Source organism: Emydura macquarii, unplaced genomic scaffold (genome assembly GCF_026122565.2).
Source record: "Emydura macquarii macquarii isolate MOO-44397 ecotype Brisbane River unplaced genomic scaffold, CSIRO-AGI_Emac_v2 contig_2636, whole genome shotgun sequence".
Lineage (NCBI taxonomy): Eukaryota > Metazoa > Chordata > Testudines > Chelidae > Emydura > Emydura macquarii.
The window spans coordinates 11006105-11030285 of NW_027132773.1; the positions used below are offsets into that span (position 1 = coordinate 11006105).

Below are 24181 nucleotides of genomic sequence, written 5' to 3' on the forward strand. Positions count from 1 at the left end.
AAGGAAGGAATTATTTAGTATTCAAAAAGGTGAAACTAAGAATAATGTAATGATATTAAGAGAGAAAATTTCAAATAACAATCAGGAATATCTTCCTGACAGTGAGCTGTATTATAATGTGGAATAGTCAGTGAAAGGAAGTGCGATGGAAACCCCCATCACTTTTCAGACTGCATCAATTTAAAAAAAAAAATTCTAAGCTAGGTTACAGTCGTATTCTGTTTAATGCATTGGGTGGGCACCAACTGGCTGACCTAATAAGCATTTTTCATCTCTATTTTATATAAATCTATGGTGATGAAAGACCTGTTAGAGCATGGTGTGGGGAGGGGAAGTGTAGACAGATTTTCAAAGATACAAAGGAGAATTAAGTGCCCAACATACATTAAGATCAAAGGGTTTTGGAATCCTAATCCCCTTTTGTGCCTTTGAAAACCACTCCTGTAAATTTCATGTATTTTAGAGTTTTCTTTAAAACTGTTTTAAATAAAATTGATGTAATGAATTAAACATACCAAATGCAAAGAAATTCAAAGTTCAGGCTGCTGTTCTAACTTTTGTTCATCCTAGGGTTTGTAGATTGGGCATTAGTTTTAAGTACTTGTGATAAATATTTGCTAGGACTGGTCAAAACATTTTAAGTAAAACGTTTTCCTAGAAAAATGGGTATTCATTGAAATCTGATTTGGGCATAATTTTCCATCAGAAAAATCTAAACTAAATGGTTTGTGGTGGGTCAACATTCATCTCTGGTGTGATGTCTCATGGGGGTTGTAGTTCTGGTTCCCTCATATCCCCATTCTCCCCAGGGGCTGTGCTCCCTAGCTGTACAACATCTCCCATAGCAATGGAAATGTCTCCATCTGACATTCTTAAAACAGAATTTTTCAAAACTTCTCTTTCCACAAAAAGTTTTTATATTTCAATTTTTTATCCTTATTTGGCATGAAAACAAATGTTGAAATAGCAGAATTTCGCCTGGGAGGAAATTCTGTTTTTCAATCACCTCCAAGTCAATAGCTACTGACCCTGCCATGTACGAGGGGCTTAACTTTTAGTAATTATGGGCCATGTCAGGTGTCCCGGGCCAGGAAATAAAGATCAGTCTCTACTGACACTTTATTAGGTTAATCACTTTAGATGAAGAACAAGAAAAACTTTAGTTCTAGCCTTTAACAACCTTGTGGAGCCAAAGTCAGTGAACCCTGAAGTAGTTACAAAAGAACTATACACCAGGAGATCAGCACGCAATAGATACTATGACAAGAATTCCAAACGCTAACCTCCATTCTAAATGCAAGGGGTTAGCTTCCAAACAGAAAGTAGCTGGCAGCCTACCAAGATAATAGCTATACCATCCTCTCTTGTGTCATACATCATAACCATCTGTGAGGGTCAGTACTATCGGAAGAACAGAAGACATCTGCAGAAAACATAGGGTGATCAGATGTCCAAATTTTATAAGGACAGTTCTGATATTCTGGGGCTTTTTCTTATATAGGCACCTATTATCCCCCACCCTCTGTCCCAATTTTTTACATTTGCTATCTAGTCACCCTAAGAAAACCAGAGAAGACAGACTTTCTTTAGGATATTCAGAATGCTACTGACAGAAGTAACACGTGCCCACGTGATTGCTGACAATGAAATAACACCCAGCACAGCAAACAAGCTTCAGCTGTTGAATCCACCTTGGCCGCCAAATAGGCCACAACAGAAGAAATGGTTAGGTGAATAAGAAGTGACTGTGTGATCAGAAACCATTAATCTCTGAGTCTTATTGATGCTTGTACAATAACTCCTCATAATTCTCTCATCTCTTTGGATATAAGGATGGTTCACGTCCTCTACCCAGACCTCAAACTTAAATTTTCCTATTTGTTCAGTCTAATAACTGGCTTTATTAGTTTGTGGTTATTTTTTATGATTGGTACATTTTATTTTCATTAGATTCCTTCTTTCTTTCTACCAGCCCCTGCCATGTGATGGGTATAACCCTTTGTAACCCGCACCTGTGATATGTAACTCACACAAGGAAATAAGATCAGTTTCTTAACAGCTGTCCTGTGTGTTGTGCCCTTTTATAATACCAGTTGTGTTATAAAACAATGGAATATTTTCCTTGCTTACTTCAGTTTATGTTTCAGCCGTAATAGCATTCCTCAGTGTGTTATTTTTGTTTGTTGTTAGGTTACCTCGATACAATGTGTTCACGTGGAAGTATACAGCAGAGCATAATGAGGTACATATGCCACTAACAGCTGCAGCAAAAACCAAGACAAGCTTGAGTTTTCTCCCCAGGTTTAAGGTTTTCCAAAACAGTTTTCTAGATGCTTTCAGGAGTTAAAAAAATTATCTATACTAGTCACAACCTCCAAATGGAATTGGAGGATGACTTAAAATAAACAAACAAAAATCCTGCTCTTCAATAAGTCCGTGTTCCAGCATCAGTCCCAAACAACCCAAGAACAAGTTTACTGGCCAGGTATTGCATGGAATATAACAGACATTCGGCGTTACCTAGTGAGGGAAGCAAATAAAAGACAACATCTTCCAAATTTGCACCAAGTATTAATAAGACTGTCAGAATATAGATTGTGGGGCCATGGAAAACTGGTAATTAAAAAAAAAAAAGTCATAGTGCAATGTATGTGGGTGGGTTAGGTGGCATAGTGGTTAGCACACTTAGTACCACCTCCCAGTGGCTAGGTCTTGCAGTCCAGGATCTCCTTTAATTGGAGGTGCATTGAGGTTGGCAGGTGACTTTGGTCCCTCCTGTAGTAGGGCCGGTGGTAGGGGAGCCCAGGCCTGCCATCTCCACTGGTCTCTACCCCAGGGCCTACGAGGGTCAGCAGCCCCTGCACCCAAAGGTGCCTCCTGAGTTGCCCTCCCTGGTCACTTTCTACCATCTGCTTTTCTCCACCAGCTCCTAGTCCAATATAAGATAAAAAGAAAAGGCAACAAAACCGTCAGTCCCAACCGGGCTCAGCAGTATCATACAGTCTTCTTGCCTTGTGGAGGTTTCTCTGGCACCCTTGTCAGGAGCCTTCACGGTAGTTCTGTTCTCCTCTCCAGCCCCCCTCCTTCTGAGCTGGGTTGCTCCCTAGTCAACTCTTTATCCAGTTGGAGCAAGCTCTGAAGGGGTGGGGCTACCTGGGCCCAGTAGTATCCTTTAACCCCTTCCAGCCCAGTGTGGAGTTTCTACACCTGATCACATGCAGACATATACTTGATGAGCACAGGCTCCATAAGATACCAAAGGGGTTAGCATAATACACCGTGAACGCCTCAGCACACAAGTTAATTTCCTGGGATCCAACATCTCCAAGGAGTTTTGTCCTTTCCCAGGCATTTTATTAAAACATTAGATGTCCACATTTAATGGCACCCACTCTGTTGTAGGTATATACTATATAATGGCACATCTACAGTGGAAGACTATATTACTGTACAAATTTAAATATAGTAGTTTACCCCTGATTGTCCCTCAATAAGATTGTATCCCCTGCACTGATATATAGGTTGCTTGTTATGTTCATTAAGAAATACAGCATACATGAGTCTATACACTTTGGGCATTAGGTGCTGGTGTATGTTGACTGAGTCTTTATTTCCTTTAATAATTGCAATAAAAATCTGGAGGGTTAACATCTGTAACATCCATTAGCACGGTTTGCCTTTAGGGCCCCAGAAGCTCAGGCCACCACCTTCTATTCTGGAGACTTAGAAACGTAAAGGACAATCTCAATCTTGACCTTTTTCTGAAAGTATGTTTCTCACCCTTTTACTTGCAAAGAGTCTTGAAAATATATATGTGAAAATATACTGATGTAAACCAGTCACTGGGGCTGGATGATCCATTCTGACTTTTTTTTCTTTTGGTTGTTGGGACCTGTGAAACCTATGGTCATGAATACCTTGTTTTTCTGAGAAATGAAATCCAATTTGCAGTTGTGTGGGATAGGGGTCTCACCTGCTGTCAGTGGCTCTAAGGTGTAGCTCCACCACTGTAAACTTCTTCCCACACCAAAGTGATCTTTGGTCAAAGGGAGGATGGGAGCATCAAAGTAATCACAGTGGGTCTAGTGGATTACACCTGAAATGGGGAACAGCGGACTCTTGAATAATAATCCTGACACTTAAATGTATTCTTTTTTGTGGCCTGAACCAAGACAATTAATCTTTTAGCCAGTGTTTTCTCTGTCTCTAGAAGGGGATAATAATATGTAACTACCAGACAGAGGCATTGTAGCTGTTTGTCAAGTGCTGTGTGTATGCTAAAGTTCATTAGAAGGCACACAACATTCCCCTGACCTACAATTTACTTGGGAAATTATCCTTGGCAATGGCTGTTTAAATGCTGGCAAGTCCTCAAAATCAGTTGGACTTCACTTCTGCAGCAGGTGGCTGGAGGTAGAGAAGATGTACCTTCCTACATTTATATAAAAAGAGTTAGTTAAATATGGATATGCTTCAAAGAATCATTTAATTTATTCTACCCAAAATCCTAAGACTAGCTCAGAGGTGTAATCATGGTTGACAGGGCTCCGTATATTTCAAGATGTAGGAGCTGAAAATTTGTTTTGCAGACTCACGAAAAAAATGCTAAGGATGGCTGTTTTAGTACACATTCAGGAATTGGGTTTGTGAAAAGACCCTGTGCAAACCCTCAGCTTATCAGGACTTTCCTCAGACTTCTGGAAACATAATTTACAGCGTGCATGTTCAGAGACTGAACACAACCTAATATTTCATCGCCTGTTTTGCGGAGTGCTCCAGCATGATATGAAACGCTGTTATTTATTAACACTGAACGAAGCTGTTGGAACATTAGGCGATTTGCCTGGGACAGTCTCAGGTGTGCAAACCCTGCCTTGAGGAACTGCTTGTTGTCCCAGGGCTGGGTGGCAGGCAGTGACTAGTGGTTGTTCCCAGCCAACTATTGCATTGTACTATATTGTCTAGTGTTTTTTTTCTTTTGTTTTATTGTGTCACAGGTCACAATTTGTCTCTTTAACTATGTATAAAATTAATAGAAAGGAAAAAACTAAAAAATCAAGCTAAAATTGTCAGTCCCCAGGCAACATAAAACAAAGCATTATATACAGAGTGCTTTGAAAGAAATAATAAATACTTATGAAAATACATAAACTACTTGAGGTTAGGCATGCAAGTTAGGTGCTTAATGCTGGTTTTTTTAAATCCACAAACCTACATTCCAGCCCTAAAGAGATGTCCATTCTCTCAGTGCACCCATATTGGTTTTGTGCACACAGTAGCTTCTGTTGAGAAGTGCCAACTTAATTGTGACTCATTTTAGGTGCGCAATTGTCAGGTTTTACACATACAGCACAAGTGGATATTTTTTCCAAATGTAGGCCATCAAGTTTTATCTACATATAGGTATCAGAGAATCAGAGTAAAGTGAAGTTATTTTAAATTAGAGGATACCCTTTTCTGGTCTACACATCAAGAAGTTGATTGACACTCAGCCTAGAGAAAGTTGCAAAGCAAAGATGAATGGAACTTCACCAGTTGCTGCAGAACAAACTGAAAATTTCCCCTTGCTTTTATCTGATTAATGATTTGGTTTGTTTAGTTTTGCTTTCTTTTAGTGGATGCATTTTTTTTCTGTTGTTGATGCCTACATTTTCACTTACAGGTCTCTAGTTAAAAATGGATGCTTTTGAAACAGAGTGAAATCCTAGTCCCATTGAAATAAATGGACATTTTGCCATTTACTTTAATGGGGTCAACAGGTCATCCTATATGTTTTAGACTCATATATTTTAAAGTCAGAAGGGACCATCGTGATCATCTAGCGTGATCTCCTGCACATTGCAGGTCACAGAACCTCACCCTCCCATTCCTGTAATAGACGGCTAACCATCATGATTTAAGACTTCAATTTACAGAGAATCCACCATTTACACTAGTTTAAACCTGCAAGTGACATGTGCCCCATGTTGCAGAGGAAGGTGAAACCCCCCCCCCCGGGTCTCTGCCACTCTAATCTGAGGGAAAATTCCTTAAGGCGAGCCATTAGACTCTGAGCATGGGGGTAAGATCCACCAGCCAGACAAGAATTCTCTGTAGTAACTCAGAGCCCTCCCTATCTAGTGCCCCATCACCAGCCATTGGAGATATTTGCTGCTAGCAGTTGCAGATCGGCTACATGCCATTGTAGGCAGTCTCATCTAAACCTTCATCTAATTTCAAATCTAAACTTCCTGATGGCCAGTTTATATCCATTAGTTCTTGTGTCCACATTGGTGCTGAATTTAAATAATTCCTCTCCCTCTCTGTTATTTATCCCTCTGATGTATTTATAGAGAGCAATCATATCTCCCCCTCAGCTTTCTTTTTGGTGGGCTAAACAAGCTAAGCTCTTTGAGCCTCCTCTGATAAGGCAGGTTTTCCATTCCTTGGATCATCCTAGTAGCCCTTCTCTGTATCTGTTCCAGTTTCAATTCATCTTTCTTAAACATGGAGAGGCACTCAAGACACACAGTATTCCAGATGAGGTCTCAACAGTGCCTTGTATAATGGTGGTAATACTTTCCTGTCTCTACTGGAAATGCCTCACTTGATGCATCTTAGGACAGCATTAGCCTTTTTCACAGCTGCATCATATTGGTGGCTCATAGTCATCCTGTGATCAACCAGTACATCCTCTGTCACTTACAACTGATATGTCCCCAGCTTATAGCAAAAATTCTGGTTGTTAGTCCCTAAGTGCATAACCTTGCATTCTGCACTATTAAATTCCATCCCATTTCTGTTACTCCAGTTTTCAAGTTCATCAAGATCTTCTTGTATGATATTCTGGTCCTCTTCCATATTGGCAATACCTCCCAACTTTGTGTCATCTGCAAATTTTATTAACACTGTCCCACTTTTTGTGCTAGTGTCAGTAATAAAAATGTTAAATTAAATAAGATTGGTCCCAAGACCAATCCCTGAGGAACTCCACTAGTAACCTCCCTCTAGCCTGACAGTTCACCTTTCCGTGTGACCTGTTGTAGTCTCCTCTTTAGCCAGTTCCTTATCCACCTTTCAATTCTCGTATTAATCCCCAAATTTGCCAATTTAACTAATAATTTCCCATGTGGAACTGTATCAGATGCCTTACTGAAATCCAAGTAGATTAGATCTGCTACATTTCCTTTGTCTAAAATATCAGTTATCTTCTCAAAGAAGGAGATCAGGTTAGTTTGGCATCATCTACCTTTTGTGAAACCATGTTGTATTTTATCCCAATTACCATTCACCTCTGTGTCCTTAACCACTTTTTCTTTCAAAAAAGTTCCAAGCTAAGTATATTAGTATACTATAATGTATATTACTACATCAGTAGGTTACAGATAGGATAAAACTGGAACCAATTCTCCAAATCCCCTACTCATAGATGAAATGGGTTCTTGAGCTGAACCTCTTGGGGTTTGGTTTTGAAAAAACAAACTAGGCTGAAGTGGTTTTGAAAAATTGCACCTCTCTGGTTTTTGCCTTTCTATATGACACATATACATGCCAGACATTTGGGAATATGTTAGTGGAGGTGGGGAGAGGATGGCGGGGGAAGGAAAAATTGTAAAAGACAGATAGTTCATGCTGTATCACAAGTTAGTATCTCATGCATCAATTCAAATACAAATTCAAGTTTTAAAAAAATAAAGCATTCCCAGTGTAGTATCAAAAGAGCATCATAATATTGTGGTCTTCTATTGTAATAAAAGCTGGTTCATTTTATTCCATTTTGAGGTTTCATTACAATCATTGTTACAGGAGTGAAACTCATGAATTTGAATCCACAGTATTGCACTTGAGAGTGTGCTGTTATTTCAACCTTGTAATTCTGCATGTTGTTTGGCTTCCCATTCTACCTCATTTACCAAAAGAACCTGAGCCTTCAAAACAGCTAGTTAGATCTAAAAGAACAATGTAAAGTAAATGTAGTGCTTGATACCTGTGTCCTTTGCAGACGGAGGGATTAAAAATCCTCAGTCAAAATGTGATTAGTCAAAAACTGCAGTAAGAAGAGAAATGATACAACATGAATTTATTTTTCTGTTGCTGATTACCGAGCATGGGAAAATGGTGCAAAATTAAACTAACCTTATTACATTCTCAGTACTGTTATACCTTCTCTTCTGCTCACAAGTCATTAGAATTTAATTCAGATGGTTCAGCAAATCTTCACTTAGATGCATTGTATGCACATTATACAGAAAACACAGAGCTTGATTCATTAGTGAGTATTCCTTAAAAGACTTTTCTGCAAGAATTTTCTTTTAACAATTAGATGCATATTGTACATTTAGCTCCAAATGGGGAACAAGACCTCGAACAATTGAAGACATAACATCTGTTAGGTGCAGTTACCTATTTATTTGAATAATTATCTGTTTTTATTTTAGCTAACAAAGTATCTGCAGTAGCTTATTAGTCCTTATGCATTTTGTATGCAGTTGCTTGGCATTTACTGAGCGTTGGTCAGTTGGGCTTCAATACTTCAGTTACAGGATAGAAAATAGCATCTCTGCATCTCCTAAGTCTGATCCTAAGAGACCCTGAGCACCTTCTGTGAAGAACGGAGCTCCCCCCCATTTCCATTGTTAACATTTGTCTTCAGTGGGAGTTAAGGCTGCTCAGTAGCATGCAGGATTGGACCCCCACAGTAATATGATACTTGGCCACAACTTCACATAGCATGTGGTTTGGAAAAAAAAAGCATTAAACTACCCATACATTTAATGAATTGGTATGATCATCTAACAGGATTAATAGTGCATATTTTTAAAAAAAGTCTCTGCTTACTGCATCATTTTTTAGTACTTCTGACAACTGGACTGTCTCAAATTTAGCAATACATCTTGCTCCATGGGCATTATTACCTTTACTACAGGACATGTTCGTGCTGTAGCCTTTAAGTGGAACAATCTGAGACATATGTAGCAGACTATAAAATTTGAATACTTTGTTTATTTTCTCATGGTCACTTTAGGGTTTATTCTTAAAGAAATTGAAAGCTGAGTGTTAACATATATGGATTTATGAATTATTATGAGGGGTCCAAATCTCTCTCAGATGCATTTTATAGTATTATAGTATCTCTATCAGGTATCTCTATCAGAAGTAAATTTCTCATACGAACTGATAGCTCTAAGAGTTTACATTCTTTGTGACTCTAGACCCAAATGATTTATGCCTCTGCTTTAAGTAGAATTTTGCATACTACACTAAAAACTTGTGCAGCATAAATCTCCTGTGTAAATTACAGGAAATCACACATCATTAATCTGGATTACATCAGAGAGCTCATTTTTCCTAAACAGTGGTTTTCAACCTTTTTTCATTTGCAGACCCCTAAAAAATTTCAAATGGAGGTGCAAACCCCATTGGAAATCTTAGATGTAGTTTACGGACCCCCAAGACTCCACGGACCACAGGTTGAAAACCACTGTTCTATGGTAACGACAACCTTTTGTGGACCCCTTAAACATAGCCTGTGGATTGCCGGGGGTCTGCAGGCCACTGGTTGGAAGCCATTGGTCTAACGACATTTGGGGAGTGTGAACATGTCTGAAAAGATGCAAATAATAAGGGGTTTTCATTCATTCATAAAAATTTACTTTAAATCAGGTATCGAAATTAACTGTGTACCAACATTTATTGAACATGGAAGGTAATCTATCAAGCACTAACTTTGACATTTTAAGGGTAATCTCAATAAAAGATTTGTCTTATTGTATTAGAGCACTGGTCCAATTGGGTCCAGTATCCTGAATCCCTTACGGGTACTATGAAACCTCTATGGCCAATTTTGCCATATTGTCCCTGGACTGGCCATATTGTTTTGTGAGACTTATATATTAGTTTCAAAAGAATAGACAGTTTCTCCAGTGTAATCAGCAGAAACAGATCTGCCCAGAGAAATGGTGCTTGGTGACCAGTTAGGTTGGCAGTTTCATTTTCTGGGAGATGAGATAAATTTGATTTTTCTCACTCTAACGTGTCGGGATGCAGAGTGTCCTAATATGGTCAAAAAGTGTGCAATAGGACAACGGTCCAAAGAGAATCCTTTTGCTTATATCTGAGATTCGGGTATAAAACTGTGATGGACGCCTGTAGAGGTTGGATGTAACTCTTGTTCAATAATGTGTCTGACTCATGTAGTGCAGATAAAAGGAGGCCAACAATTGACCCACACTAGAGTCCTTTTGACCCACTCTGGCAGCACATAGGAGCCATAAAGCTGCGTTACATAGGCAACTGAGGATTCCCCCACTGGTTGGCATAGAACTGACTATATTGCTCCATGCCTTATCCTCCCAATGTAGGTTGCATGTCAAGGGTGGAAGAGCTTGTGGTCAGAGCAGAGGAGCAGGCAGTTACACTCAGTGTCCATGGCTTATTTATTTACAAAAGGCATGATCATCTATCGTGATGTGTGTGCGCAGCTTCTAGTGACCCCAATGGGAGTTGCGTGCACACACATGTGGAGGCAATCAGTTGTGTGTACACACATGTGAACATATAGGATTGGGAGTTTTGGTCTCAAAATACTTTCCCTCATCAATAACATATTCTCTCGTAATGTGTAGATTATATTGATTTCACCAATATTTTTCTTTCTTTTAATAAAAGGTGGTAAGTTTTGTTTTTTGAAATGCCAACTGTTTAGACTATTTTTCCCTCCCTGCATGAAATATGTATGTGTATAATGCCAATTTACACTAGTAGGAGTTCCTAGTTGTTGTGCATTCAAACATCCCCAATGCAACAATAGACCTGAATGCAACCCCTGTCTAAAAGAGAGCAATATTGTAAGGCCTGGAACGCTGTCAGTCAACAAGAGTTAATATTGCACTGAACAGGTATTCTACGAGGGTTTGCATGTTGTTATATATCTTATTATCGTAATTATATACTAAAAATATCCATTCAGATTTAGGGGACCTGATCGTACTTCCATTGAAGTCAGCAACAAAATTTCCAGTGAGCAAAACTGGGCCCATAAACCTTGCAGGAATTGCTAGAGGCAAGAGACAAGTAACATTACTACACTTTGTCTAATACATTAAATTTAGATACCAAAGAAAATTTCCATCCATTCCAGTTTGTTCTCTTTGGTCTCATCTGACTCAGGGCTTGCTTCTGCCACCCTTCCTCACTTTGAGTTGCAGCTTGCAGCACTACTTTGGGACTTAGACTGTAAACTTTTCAGGGCAGAGATTCTTATTTATTATTTGTATTACCTAGGAACTCCAGTCATGGACCAGGTTCCCATTATGCCCGGCATTATACGAACACAGAATAAAATGTGTCTGTATGATGTGTGGCACTAAATAGACCCCAATCCTGATTGGAATATATTTGTAGTATTAATGCTAAAATAATGGACCCCTAAGATAAAAACTGCTGGCCTGACTGTCACAGCTTCTGAGAACTCACAGCTTTGACTAACTGTAGATAGGGTTGTGGGTGCTTTCCCCTCTTAAAATCAAGCTCTGCATGCTTTTAAGTAAACTCTCACTGCTCATATTTTTCTGTATCTGGATAGACAATTCTGCTGGTTTAACCTTAGGCTCGGGTTTCGTTTTTAGTTCTTGGGGCTTATCCTTCTTTTCTTGTGTACCTTCCACTCCCAATGCATTCAGTAGCAATTCTGTATGCGCTAAGAAACTGTGATAGTGGATGGAGAAAATTTCCCATGTGTATCTTTCCTTTCCCCCGCTCTATCTGTTGGAAATAAATTGTTTATATTGCTAGAAACTGTTAATGCAGTTAAACCATCTTGTAGCATGCAGACCTATGTCATCCATTCTGCTAGTGTCCCATGGCTAAAAATGAACACTTTGATGTAATTTCATTTGAGTTGCTTCATAATTTATTAATCTTTTCATTAAAATAGCATGGATGTCTGCTACATACAGGGAGTTATACAAGCCACAATAGAAAAGACATGAAATCATAAAAAAGGCATTTTAAAGGAAACTTCTGTCTCTTGGATCCACAATGTTAAAGAGAAATGGACCAAATTCAACCCTGGTGTAAAAACCTGGATGAGTTTGGCTCAGATTTCTGTGGATTATAAATTTCTGCATCTCTTCTATCCACATTTACAAACGATTTCTTTTCAAAACAATAAATACGTTTGTTTAGGAATGCAGAGTGCCACTTTTATTAGTACCTCCTTAAAGTTTAGAAACCTGTTTCCAGAATAATGATGTAAGCTTGTTGTTTCAGAGAAGTCAGCATTTACATTACAGTTAGCTGTCTACTGCTGATGTCAATGCATTAGTGCTGGCTGGTCAACTTGGAAAGACAGGAAGTTTATGAATTGATTTAGATTATACATGGTTGATTGTGCACGCTGATGAAATCATTCTATATATAAAAATACATATCTTAATATTTTCCTAGTATAATGCATTATGAAAAACCTGGGAATTGTTTTCTCATTTTTGATCTTGTGACATCTTGTTCTGTAAATTTGCCTCTCTAGGACTCAAAGTTGGGGTCTTTATATTCTGCTAACTTTATGTGCAGATTAGAATGAAGATCTACTCCATGCTATACTGTTGTTTGTTTTTGGATTCTTAACAATTTCATTTTTACAAATAGTCTTTGGCAAGCTTGCACTCACGTACGTAGAAGCAACTGCATCTGCAAAATGCACCACACTCATTTTGGTGATCTTTACACATTTTATATTGAAAGGCTTTTAGGGTTTTTAAATAAATTGATAGTAAACCTTTTAGAGCTGCTATTTTTTAAACAAAATTAATTGTCCGTAAATACCAGGCAGGCTCAATTTTGTGGAAGCCATAAGATCAGAGTTCAGGGTCCCACATCATAGCTTAGGATCATATCCAGTGTTGAAACCTTATGTGGTAAGGTCTAGGAGAGCTGCATTGTTAGAGGTGCCATACTTTAGATGAGATATTAAAGGTACCATCTTTCCATCTATGCAAGAAGTAAACGAGCCTAAGGCACTTTCTTAAAAAGAACAGAGGATAACACTTGTGTCCTAGAAAATATATCCTCTTTCATTAAAACAGGCTTTGCTGTCCAGAGCTGTGTGTAAGCTATTATTGAACGTAATATGATGGCTGCTCTTGTCTATTTGTCCACTGTACTACTAATATGTAACTCATTATTTTGTAAGCTCTTTGGATTTAGGGGGCTATATAAAACCAGATTCTATTCTCAATGATTTTCTATTTCTTTTTTTAGATACTTCAAGAAGTGTAAAAGCATCCCCAGAGACAGCTGAAGTCTTTTTTCAGAAGTTAAGAAATAAATATGAATTCACAGTTTTGGTGACTCTAAAACAAGCCCATTTAAATTCAGGTGTTATTCTTTCTATTCATCATTTAGATCACAGGTAAGTACTGCCACCTGTAATTCCTGTATTGGTATTCTACTAGATAAAAATATATGCCTTAATTAGAAAAATAAGATCAAGTAAACGAAAGTAAGATTTGTTGTGCAGAAGATCACTTTGAAACAGCTATAGTGTAAGGCAACACACACTGTGCAAATTCATAGATATTCACAAAACTAAATCTGCCAAGAGAAAGTGGAACAGCTGTCACTCTTTAAATGTCTCCTGCTGCTAAGGACATAAAAAGCCATCCTGCTCTTGTTGGTCATAACATTATGTGCCAGATATGCAAATGGTGTAAATTAGTATAGCTCCATTGTAGTCAATAGAGCTATACCAATTTACACCAGGTCTGGATCTGGCCCTATAACTGTAATATTTTCTTAGCTGACTCATAAGTGTCTAAAGAGAATAAATATTTCCTTTAGGTTATGTACATACACCTATAAAAACTGACATGGTAGTTTATAAAGAACATTTTTTAAGTTTAAAAGATTAAAGTAAATGACACTGAGCATCTGAGATTTAATTCTTTCTGATACGATAATCACTGTTTGAGACACCACAGGGATGTTCTCTATATTTTCTATAGCAGCTATAGCTACTAAAGCTAGCCAGTCTACGGTTCTATGAAAGTGTAAGAAGGAAGTTTAAAAACCTGTAATTTTTTTTCTGAATAAATTAATCATCACCCCGGCAACAGACCTTCTCTCCCTCCAGTGCATAGACCATTAGTTTTTTTCCTGATACATTACTGTACCATTACCCTACTTGATAGTTGTGTTACTAAATGAAAGAGTCGTATATATGATTGTAAAGAGGCTTAGTATAAAGGGAATTCTTTCATAATAGGATTACTGTTACTGGAACACTTGTATATTACTAGATATAGGTGATCAGATTTCAATAGTTTAAAGGCACTTCTCTTTCCCCTTCTTTTCAAACATTCACCCCAAATTTGGAACTAATTGGACGTTTAAATTTTTTAAAATGAACTACCCATCTCCCCCATTGTAGGAGGATTGGTTGCCTCCTGAGTGCCTCTTCATGGCCTGAGGTAGCTCTGTGCTGCCCTGCCTTAGTTTTCCCTCTCAAGTAACCCAAGAACTGTATGCCAGGCTCATTTGCTTCAATAACATCTCCCCTGTCCTCTCCCTGACTGTTCTGTTTTATTACCTCCTTGTATATCACGTCTATCATTAGTTTGCAAAATTTCTCTGAATAGTGATCATGTCTTATGTATGTTTTGGGAGGTGCCAAGCACACCTTTGGAGAATTAAATAATAACGATAATGAAAAGGATATGTTAGTTCATCAAGGCCAGTGAAGGATTGTTCCATACAGTATATTGTCAATTGCTTTGTCCAGTCTAGTTTTAAATATTTCACTACTTCCCTTGGGAAAATATTCTATAACTGAATAGATCTTGCTGTCAAGAAGCTATTACAATGAATTCTTAAATGATGGGACCTAATTCAATGCCCACTAAAGTCAATGGGAATCTTTCCATTGACTGCAATGGGCATAGGATTGGGCTCAGCACAAGCATACACATAGAATTTTGTGAACATAAAATTGAATGTTTGCTAAAGCTTATAATATATATTTTCTTGTCCGCAGTGTTAGAAAGTGAAAAATATTGTCAATACACCTTAGTGATATTTACCTTGTCTAATTATGCTAAAGTGAAGGATGACTTAATTTAATATTGATGAAATTGAGATTAAGGCTAGTACCTTTAAATCTTATTAAGTATCTTTTATGGTTTTGATTTTCTTTTATGGATGACAATAAAGGTAATTGAACGTATGAGTTAAAAGGAAACATTTATTTTTGATAAATATAGGTAATTACTTCTTCACTGTCAGATTTTTAGGCTTTCTTTGCAGCCCCTTCCTCCTTGTACAGAGACTTATCTGTAACAGGCAATAAATTCTTAAACAACTTTCAACGAACTCTCTCTGTCATAAAAATGTTCACAGCTGGATGGAGAGGTGACAGTGTAAGACCTGATTCTCCACTCCACTAGCTTAACACTGCATGTTAATTATTAGTTGTATTATTGTAATGCCAAGGAATCCCAGCCATGGACCAGGACCCCATTGTGCTAGGTGCTGTAAAAAGATGATCCATACCTCTACTGAAGTCAAAAGAGTTAAATTGGCATCAAACTCTGGGGCAGGGGAGAATCAGTCCCAGACTGTCTTCATTTATTTACAAAATTCAGTCCCATCACTCACCTCTCTGCAGAGGTAAGAACAGAACATCTACAGGCTCGCAAGAGAGATTGGCGTTTGAGATGGTTAAGGGGTATGTTAATCAACACAAGCAGGTTTGCCCATTTAAAAAAAAAAATTATACAACAATTTTGTTTTTTTACAAACTTTCGATTCCTTTGCCTTTCATTGAGATGGCAAATGAAAAGAGAATGTTTGTGAAGGAGTAGAGAAAGGCATGTTTCCTGTATTTTAGGAAAGATGTTTAGGTATCTTTTCTAAACATAAACCACACTAACACTGTACACACCTAGGTCCAGATCCTCAGCTGGTGTAAATCAGTGTAACTACAGTGATATCAATAGCGATATGCTGATTTACACCACCTGTTGATCTGCCCCAAACATTTATTATCATTTGATTTTATTATTTACTGTTTTTAAAGATGTTTTAGATCATTTCCTTGATTTATTCCATCATACCCAATCCAGTGTTTGTTTTTACTTTTTTTCCCTCTCTTTTGCCAGTACTGTTTTATAGGATACCACTTAGGACTTCTGTAGTGGGTCCAGTCCTGCAAGGTGCTGCATGCTTCCTGAGAGATGCCGACTGCCCTCACCTGGTATTGAACTCTGTGGAAACTGAGGGCACTCAGCACCTGACAGGATCATTCCCATTCTGACCACACTCTTGGACCTCCATCCTGCAATTGGATTCATGAGGATGAACCCTTAAGCCCACACAATCCAGTTGGTATCAGTGGGGCTTCCAACAGACACAAGACTCTGCCTGTGGGATCTGAATGCAGGATCAGAGACTCGGATACTTGGTGTAGCTGTCATTTGTGTCTGTTGCCATATAAGGTTCTAATCACAGTTTTCAGTGGGATGTATTAGGCATATGGTCATCTTCTCCTGTTCTGGCAGCTAGAGGGAATGACACGCTTTCATTTTTCTTTTAGCTGGTAATTGAGGCTCTCAGTATTTAAATTTCTTCCTACCTTCTCCTTCTATGGAGACTATGTTTTGTCTAATATTTTCAGCTTTCAAACGTGTTTAAGCTGATTTAAAAGAGGAAGCATCTAAAAATATCTGTGTAGCTGTTACTTTCTCATCTCCCTACTTGCATCTATGAGTAGCCCTTTCCATCCCCCTTTCCTCCCCACTGACATGAACCGACTGGAGCGTTCAGAAAATGGCAATCTTGGATGCAGCTCAGAGATGATACTTTAGGAAAATGCTATTTTAGTGTCAGTGTGACAAGGTGCTGGGCAACAGAAAGATGAGCCAGCCCTCTGTCACGTGAGCCATAATTAAGGGAGAATTGGAGTCGGCTATGTACGCCTGCACTAAGTGAGCCAATAGGAAACAGCTGATGGGCTTATTAGCCAGGGCTATAAAAGGCTCACAGAGAAGAATCTTAGAGGGCAGCAGTTCACCAGATGTTCTATGATTTGGATGTCTTTTTCCAATTCATATATTGGGCTACTCTTCATTTTCCACTTGTGTAGAAGGTAATTGCAACACCCATATTCGGTTTTGATGCCAAGCACTGTGATCCATAAGCTAAGTGGCATGGTAAAGCTGTGTGGTTCTGTAGGATCCATAATCAGGTCTTGATTCTTGACCCTGTTGTTTCTGCACAACCTCCACTGTCTTTTGGTGACAGTCCCAAAGTGTTGAGAGCTTTGGCTGCTAACCAGGAGTTCTGGACTTTAAGTGATATCTTCGGGGTTTGGAGATCATTATAAATCTGAGTTTATCATCACAGTCGTCATCTTTTATTATTGCTGCTTCTCTTTGGAGGGATAGAGGTAAAGATATGCCTGTGAGAGTTCTTATAGCAGCTTTCAGTTGCATGTCAACAAGTTTCGTATGTGCGTTACCTACCCAAACTGATGTGCAATGCTCAGCTGTTGAGAAAACGAGTGCCAAGGTAGCTGCCTACAAAGTGTGAGCAGCTGATCCAGGCTAGTTTATGGATTATTTTGTTCCTAGCCTTTATCTTGGCAGCGGTCTTTATCAGATGGTGGTGGAATGTGAGGCTGTGAGCCAGAACCACCCAAAAATATTTCAGGAAATCCTCATGCTTGAATTTGATGTCTCAGAAGGTGACATTGAGGTACTTCTTTGCATGGTGGTTGCTCCAGTGGAATATGAAGGCAGCTGTTTTTTGAGGGTTTAGTCAGTTTTTCCATAACCCCCCGTTTTTTCAGATCTGTAAGAATGCATCCCACTTGGGTGAAAGTGCTTGCTATGATGGTGAACACAAGATCATCTCCATATCCAATTTTCCATGACTAGGTTGCTGGCATGTTACTGATATAAATACTAAAGAGTGATGGTACCAGGATAGATCCCTGTGGGAGCCTGTTGTTCTGTAAACAAGGTCTGCTGGTTTGTTCCATTAGATGTACACAAAACTCGTGGTTGGTGAGCATAACTATCAGTAAGCACTGTGGTGTTCTGCAATGCACTATTTTCAATACTTTCAGAAGCAGGGCATCCTGCCAAACAGTGTTGTATGCGAAGAAGAAGGTCCACAGAGGCCACTGCTGTTTTGAGCCTGTACTGATAGTTGGTTTTGATTTCAGTTGTCAGTGTGATTACCTGGTCACAGGTGCTTCATCCTGGTCTAATACTGGCTTGTACTTTAGGAATGTAGGCCTCAAAGATGGGTGTAGGCCTCTGGAGTATCATCCCGTCCAAGAGCTTGTGTGTTATGCCTAATAATCATATTGGTTGGTAGTTTTTTGGATCGTTGGCTGTTTTCCCTGGGTTCAGGATGGCAGTGACCTTTGCCTGTTTTCAGACCTTGGGCGATTGCCCAAAGGCAGCATGCACATTGTAAAGAAGCATGTCAGCCAGATGCAGCCATGCTGACCTAGGTGGTTTTTTTAGACATTCTGGGAAGATGCCGTCTGGGCCTGCAGCCTTGCCAAGTTTGGTCTTGTCCTCTTTTTCTCTAGCGCAGCTTTTCTCAAACTGGGGGTGCTGAGCCAAAAGGGGGTTGCAAGCCTTTTATAGGGTGGGTCACAGTATTACCACCTGGATTTCTGCGCTGCCTTCAGAGCTGGGTGACTGGAGAGTGGTGGCTGCTGGCCAGGCACCCTGCTCTGAAGGCAGTGCTGTCGCCAGTAGCAGCGTAGAAGTAAGGGTGGCATGGTGGGGGGGGGGGGGGGGGCGGCATCACAGCATGAAACATTTTCAGAAAAGGTCCCAGCAAAAAAAAAAAAATTGAGAATCCCTGCTCTAGTGAATGGCTTTGATAGATTCAGTGTTATTGGGCAGTTAGATAGAAAGCCATAAAGCTCTTTCTTCACTTTCCTTTTGTGGTGGTGATCTGTTTAAGCTTGGAATTCAGGAGCATTTAGATGGTGTTGGCTGTGACATGTGGCCCTCTGCTTCGGAGACCATTAGCACCACCAAGATTATGGAGACGCCACTAGGCTTTCCTGTTTGAATGAGCGAAATCAAGGCTTTGCATAGCTTTTGCCCATCACTGTTGTCTAGCGGAGTTCAGGGTTTCCAGAATTCCAGTTGCAGCCCCAGTGTTACTTGTTGCCCTGTAATCCTTTAGGAGCATCACACCGTCTGCCAACTAGCAAGGAGTATAGGCTTTCCTGTAACCACAGGAGACGGTCCTTTTAACAGCCACTTTAAGGAGGTTGATGAATCTGGCATAGTTGAGTCCCTTTGTGGAGCAAGGACATTGATCTTCTGTTCTCATAACAGCTTGGTTAAGTAATTGCTTTTTGCAGGAGAGAGGCCTTCTGTCCTGAGTTGGCATACACTTAAGTATGAGCCTATGTTTTGATGTGTGCTCTGGAAAGGGCCATTTTGCTTGAGATCATCACTTGAGTTGCCGGTAGGAGTAGAAGCAGCCAAAGCAGAGATTGCTGCACTGGGGGAGAAGAGATGGGGCTCAGCTGGGGTCACTCCTCCAGCCAAAACACCCTTTGCTCCAGAACTGTGAAGGGGAGACTCCTTCCCCCATTCTGGGGGCACTAGGATCCCCACCCCCTGCACCATCTCTCTTTGGTAGAGAACTGCAGAGAGAAGCCCAGAGATGCCAGCCAGTAGGAATAGAAGCAGCCAAAGCAGGGATCTTTTGATCCTTTGATTTAGTCAGAAAACTTTCTACGGTTTTGATTGGACTTTCTCTGTCCTGCACTGTGATTGGTTGTTTGCTCCAACCACCCCTCACCCTCTTCCTCACACTTTCTTCACCTCAGCTTCAGTCCACCACTCTAACCCTCCCTTCCCCTGCCTTGTTCCTTTTGCCCCATTCTCTACATTTTTCTTTCCATTTAACTTATCCTGTCTTAAGTACACGTACTCCCCACAAATCAAGAACTAACATGACATTTGCTACTGTCATATTGTTCACGCTGCTTGTGTGTTATGTCTCTTCCCCCATCCTGTGTCTGTCTTGGCTAAATAGATTGTAAGCTCATTGGGGCAGGGACTGTCTGTGACGTGGTGTTTTGTATGGTGCACAGCACAATTGGGTTGCTTTTTAGGCACTACCATAATAAACATGATTATTAATAATAATAATTAAGCCACTGAATCATTTAGCCCTCTGTGACTTGGTTCAAGAACTAAAGATTTCTTCCAGAGGGGTAGCCGTGTTAGTCTGTATACAGCAAAAACAATGAGAGTTCTGTAGCACCTTAAAGACTAACAAATTTCTTTGGGCATAAGCTTTCGTGGGCTGCAACCCACTTTGTCAGATGCTAATATAATGTAATATATGCCATCATGTGCCAGCAATGCCTCTCTGCGATGTACATTGGCCAAACCGGACTGTCACTATGCAAAAGAATAAATGGACATAAATCAGACATAAAAAATGATAACATCCATAAGCAGTAGGAGAGCACTTCAGTCTTTCAAGACACTCCGTAGCTGACTTGAAAGTTGCCATACTTCAACAAAAACACTTCAAAAACAGACTTCAGCAAGAAACTGCAGAGCTGGAACTCATATGCAAACTTGACACAATCAGATTGGGTCTGAATAGGGACTTGGAATGGTTATCTCATTACAAGAAGTAATTGTCACTGTTCACACATTCACACTTTCTAATCAACGGTTGTGAATAGGCCTCATCTACCCTACTGAACTGACTTTGTTAGAACTTGCCCTCCCCATTGTTATGTTTCTTACCCTTGGATGTATATATATACCCCCTATCTGTGGTTTCCACTTCATGCATCTGACCAAGTGGGTTGCAGCCCACGAAAGCTTATGCCCGCAGATATTTGTTAGTCTTTAAGGTGCTACAGGACTCTCGTTGTTTTTAAAGGTTTCTTTTTTTGTTGTTGTTGTGTGATACTGCATATATTTGTAAATCACAGTGTAGTGTCTTTTCTACTGTCTTCTGCCCTCAGAGAACTTAGTGCAATTAAACAGAAACATTGGCTTCCATTGAAAGAGAAAAGCTTTCGAGATTCAACATTAGCCTCATTTTAGGGTGTGGTGTTTTTGTTTGCTTGTTTTTATTCTGTACTCCCAGTACTTCCAGGGTAGGCTCTGAATAAGCAATAACCTAGGATCGATCTTAGAATATTAAAGCCATTTGTTGCCAACAAGAAACAGTCCATTTCTGTTCTCCAAGCCAATGTATATTGCTAGTCATTGGCATATTGGCATTCTTTGCTAAAATAGAGGAATGTTGTAATGTACCATAATTTTTTTTGGCAGTAGATCTCAACAGCTGTTCATGTGATATAAGTGTGAAACCTCCAAAATGTTGTGTTCAAAAGCTATTTGTTGCTTTTGCATTGGTTTCATCTAGAAATTTAGAATCGGACTGCAGCCAACCTAGTTTTCTTTTTTGATATGGTTTGTATGTCTTCAAAAGGTATCTTAAAAGGATATTTTCTTTGCTTTCTTTCATTCATTCTGATGGTTATTTTTGTAGTGTTGAAGAACATCCTGTGAGACAAAAAAGACTTCTACCGTGGGCACTGTCAGTTTGGATGAATTCCTTCTTCTAACCATTAATGAACGATCCTCTTATTTTTTTTGGTTTGGGAGATTATTGTCTATGCTTAAATCTTTTAATCATGTTTACATCCGTGGTTGGATGGAAATGTTTTTAAGTCAGATGGAAGATTCTTGGTTTATATTCTGTTTAGCCTCTTTGTCAAGTTAGGAGTGACTTTCCCTTTAACCGTTGGTAGTAAAGGACATTGTTAAATTGACTGATGGCCTGTCACTATTGCCTGTTTTCCTTTGTGGTCTAACCTTCAGTTAGTTTATACTTCTTGACGATAGAAAAAATGAATTTTGACAACGGGATGTACATTATTCTAGGTGGTGAATGCACCTACATTATAAACACCTTCCTGACACTTCAGTTAAATTGACTGGGACAGACTCTCTGTTGGTGTAGATGGAACTATCCCAATTTAAGTCAATGGAGGTATGTTGATTTACATCACCTGAGAATCTGTCCCACTGTGTTCATATGAGGCCAGATCCTTTAGTCCTTATTTATTCCTTAAAATCAAGCAAAACTACCTTGACTTTAATGGAACAGTTTGCCTGAATAAGAGTTGAAAGATTTATCCCATGTTGTCTAGAACGATAAAAAACTTTACACATGAAATAGGATGGTTGAAGTGAGTGTTTTGGCAGCTTTCACTACTCCTTTACTGTCAGTTAGAAAATACTGCTGTAAACAATTAAAATTTGTATGTCACACTGGGGGGGGGGGGGGGAGGAGGAGAATGTCAGAGGGTAATTTGTATGCAGTATTGTAGTCATGTTGGTCCCAGGATATTAGAGTGACAAGATGGGCGAGGTAATATCTTTTATTGGACCAACTTCTGTTTGGTGAGAGAGACAAGCTTTCGAGCTACACAGAGCTCTTCTTCAGGTCTGGGAAAGATACTCAGAATGTCACAGTTAAATACAAGATTGAACAGGTAGATTAGCATAAGTACTCAGCACATGTTTTAAGGGACCATTCAAGGCGAAGGGGCCCATTAACACCCCTGTCATCATAGGATAATGAAGGGGAGTTAGTGAGTTACAGATTGTTATAATAAGCCATAAATCCAGTGTCTTTATTAAGATCATGATTTTTAGTGTCTAGCAAAATTATGAATTTAAGTCCCAGACTTGTCTTTTAAAAGTGTGCAGATTTCCTTTCAGGATGAGGACTGATAGGACAGATATATAGAGTGATCACCCACAAGTGATGTGGTGGTTATGTCTTTTATCATTTTCCTGTGTGAGTTCATGGGAGAATGTAGTCACTGTCTGGTTTCACATGCATAGTTGTTGGGGCATTTAGTGCACTGAATGAGGTACACCACATATTGTGATAAGTGTGTGTAGGACCCATGGATTTTGAAATGTTTGTTGTGGAGGGATGTTGATCTTAGTAGCTGGGGAGATATGTCTGCAGGGTTTTCATCTGTTGTTGTGGCAGGGTCTGTTGCCGCTTTGAGTTGATGTGTCCCGGTCTGTGGAGAGCTTGCTTCTGATGATAAGCTTGGAGAGGTTTGTGGGCTGTTTAAAGGCCAAAAGAGGGGGTTCAGGAAAGATTTCTTTCAGGCTATGGTCCCCATAAAGTATGGATTGTAGTTGTTTGATGATAATCCCGTATGGGTTCCAGTGTAGTGTGGTAGGTGACAAGTAGGCGTGTGTGGTTGGAAAGGGTTCTATTTCTGTATTGAAGCAACTTCTCCTGGGTGTCCCATTCCATGATGCAATCTATTTCTGTGGTGGAGTGTCCTTGTTTGTGAAGGCGGCTTTGAGTGTGTTAAGATGTATATCCTGGACTTTCTCCCCAGTGCATATTCTGTAGTATCTGTTTGCTTGTCTGTAGATAACAGATTTCTTGGTGTGTTTGGGATGGTTACTGGATGGATCTATGAAGGCAGGTGTGGTGATCCGTTGTCTGTATGGTTCCATTGTTGAAGCTGATAATGGTGTCCAGGAACTTGTTGTTACTGCGGGAGTGTTCCAGAGTTTTATGGACGGGTGGTCGTTGTTGAAGTTGTGGTGGAAATCTATGAGGTTGTTTAAGTCATCTGTTCAGAGGATGAAAATAGCATTGATGTATCTCAGATATATCATTGGTTTTGTGGTGCATTTGTCCAGAAATTCTTCTTTCACTTGGCCCATGGAGAGGTTGGTATATTGGGGAGCCACCCTGGTACCCATGACTGTTCCCATTGTTTGCACAAAGAGTTTGTTGTTGAATGTAATATTGTTATAGATGAGGATGAAATGGATGAGTTTGGTTGTGTGTTTGGGATGGATATCTGAGGGTTGGCCGTTGTCTTGTAACTATTTGAGGCAGGCAGCTATGCTGTAATTGTGAGGGATGTTGATGTATAGGGAAGTGACATCCATGGTGGCAACGATGGTGTTCTGAGGGTTGTTAATGTTGAGGAGTTATGGAGGAAGTCAGTTGTGTCCTGGATGAAGCTGGCCCTTTTTGTGGTGAGTGATTTGAGGACGGTTTCTATGAGTCTCGATATTCCTTCTGTAAGGGTGCTGTGGTCAGATATGATGGGTCTGCCTGGGTTCCCTTGTTTGTGTATCTTGGGAAT

The 24181-nt window shown here is 39.6% G+C and overlaps 1 protein-coding gene across 1 annotated transcript in view; it reads left to right on the forward strand.

Moving 5' to 3' along the window:
- NELL2 (neural EGFL like 2) overlaps window positions 1-24181 on the forward strand; it is a 218221-nt gene that overhangs the window by 29007 nt on the left and 165033 nt on the right. Inside the window, exon 3 of the mRNA XM_067564164.1 lies at window positions 13240-13390. Within this exon, the coding sequence (XP_067420265.1) occupies window positions 13240-13390 (151 nt within the window). The remainder of the gene's footprint in view (window positions 1-13239; window positions 13391-24181) is intronic.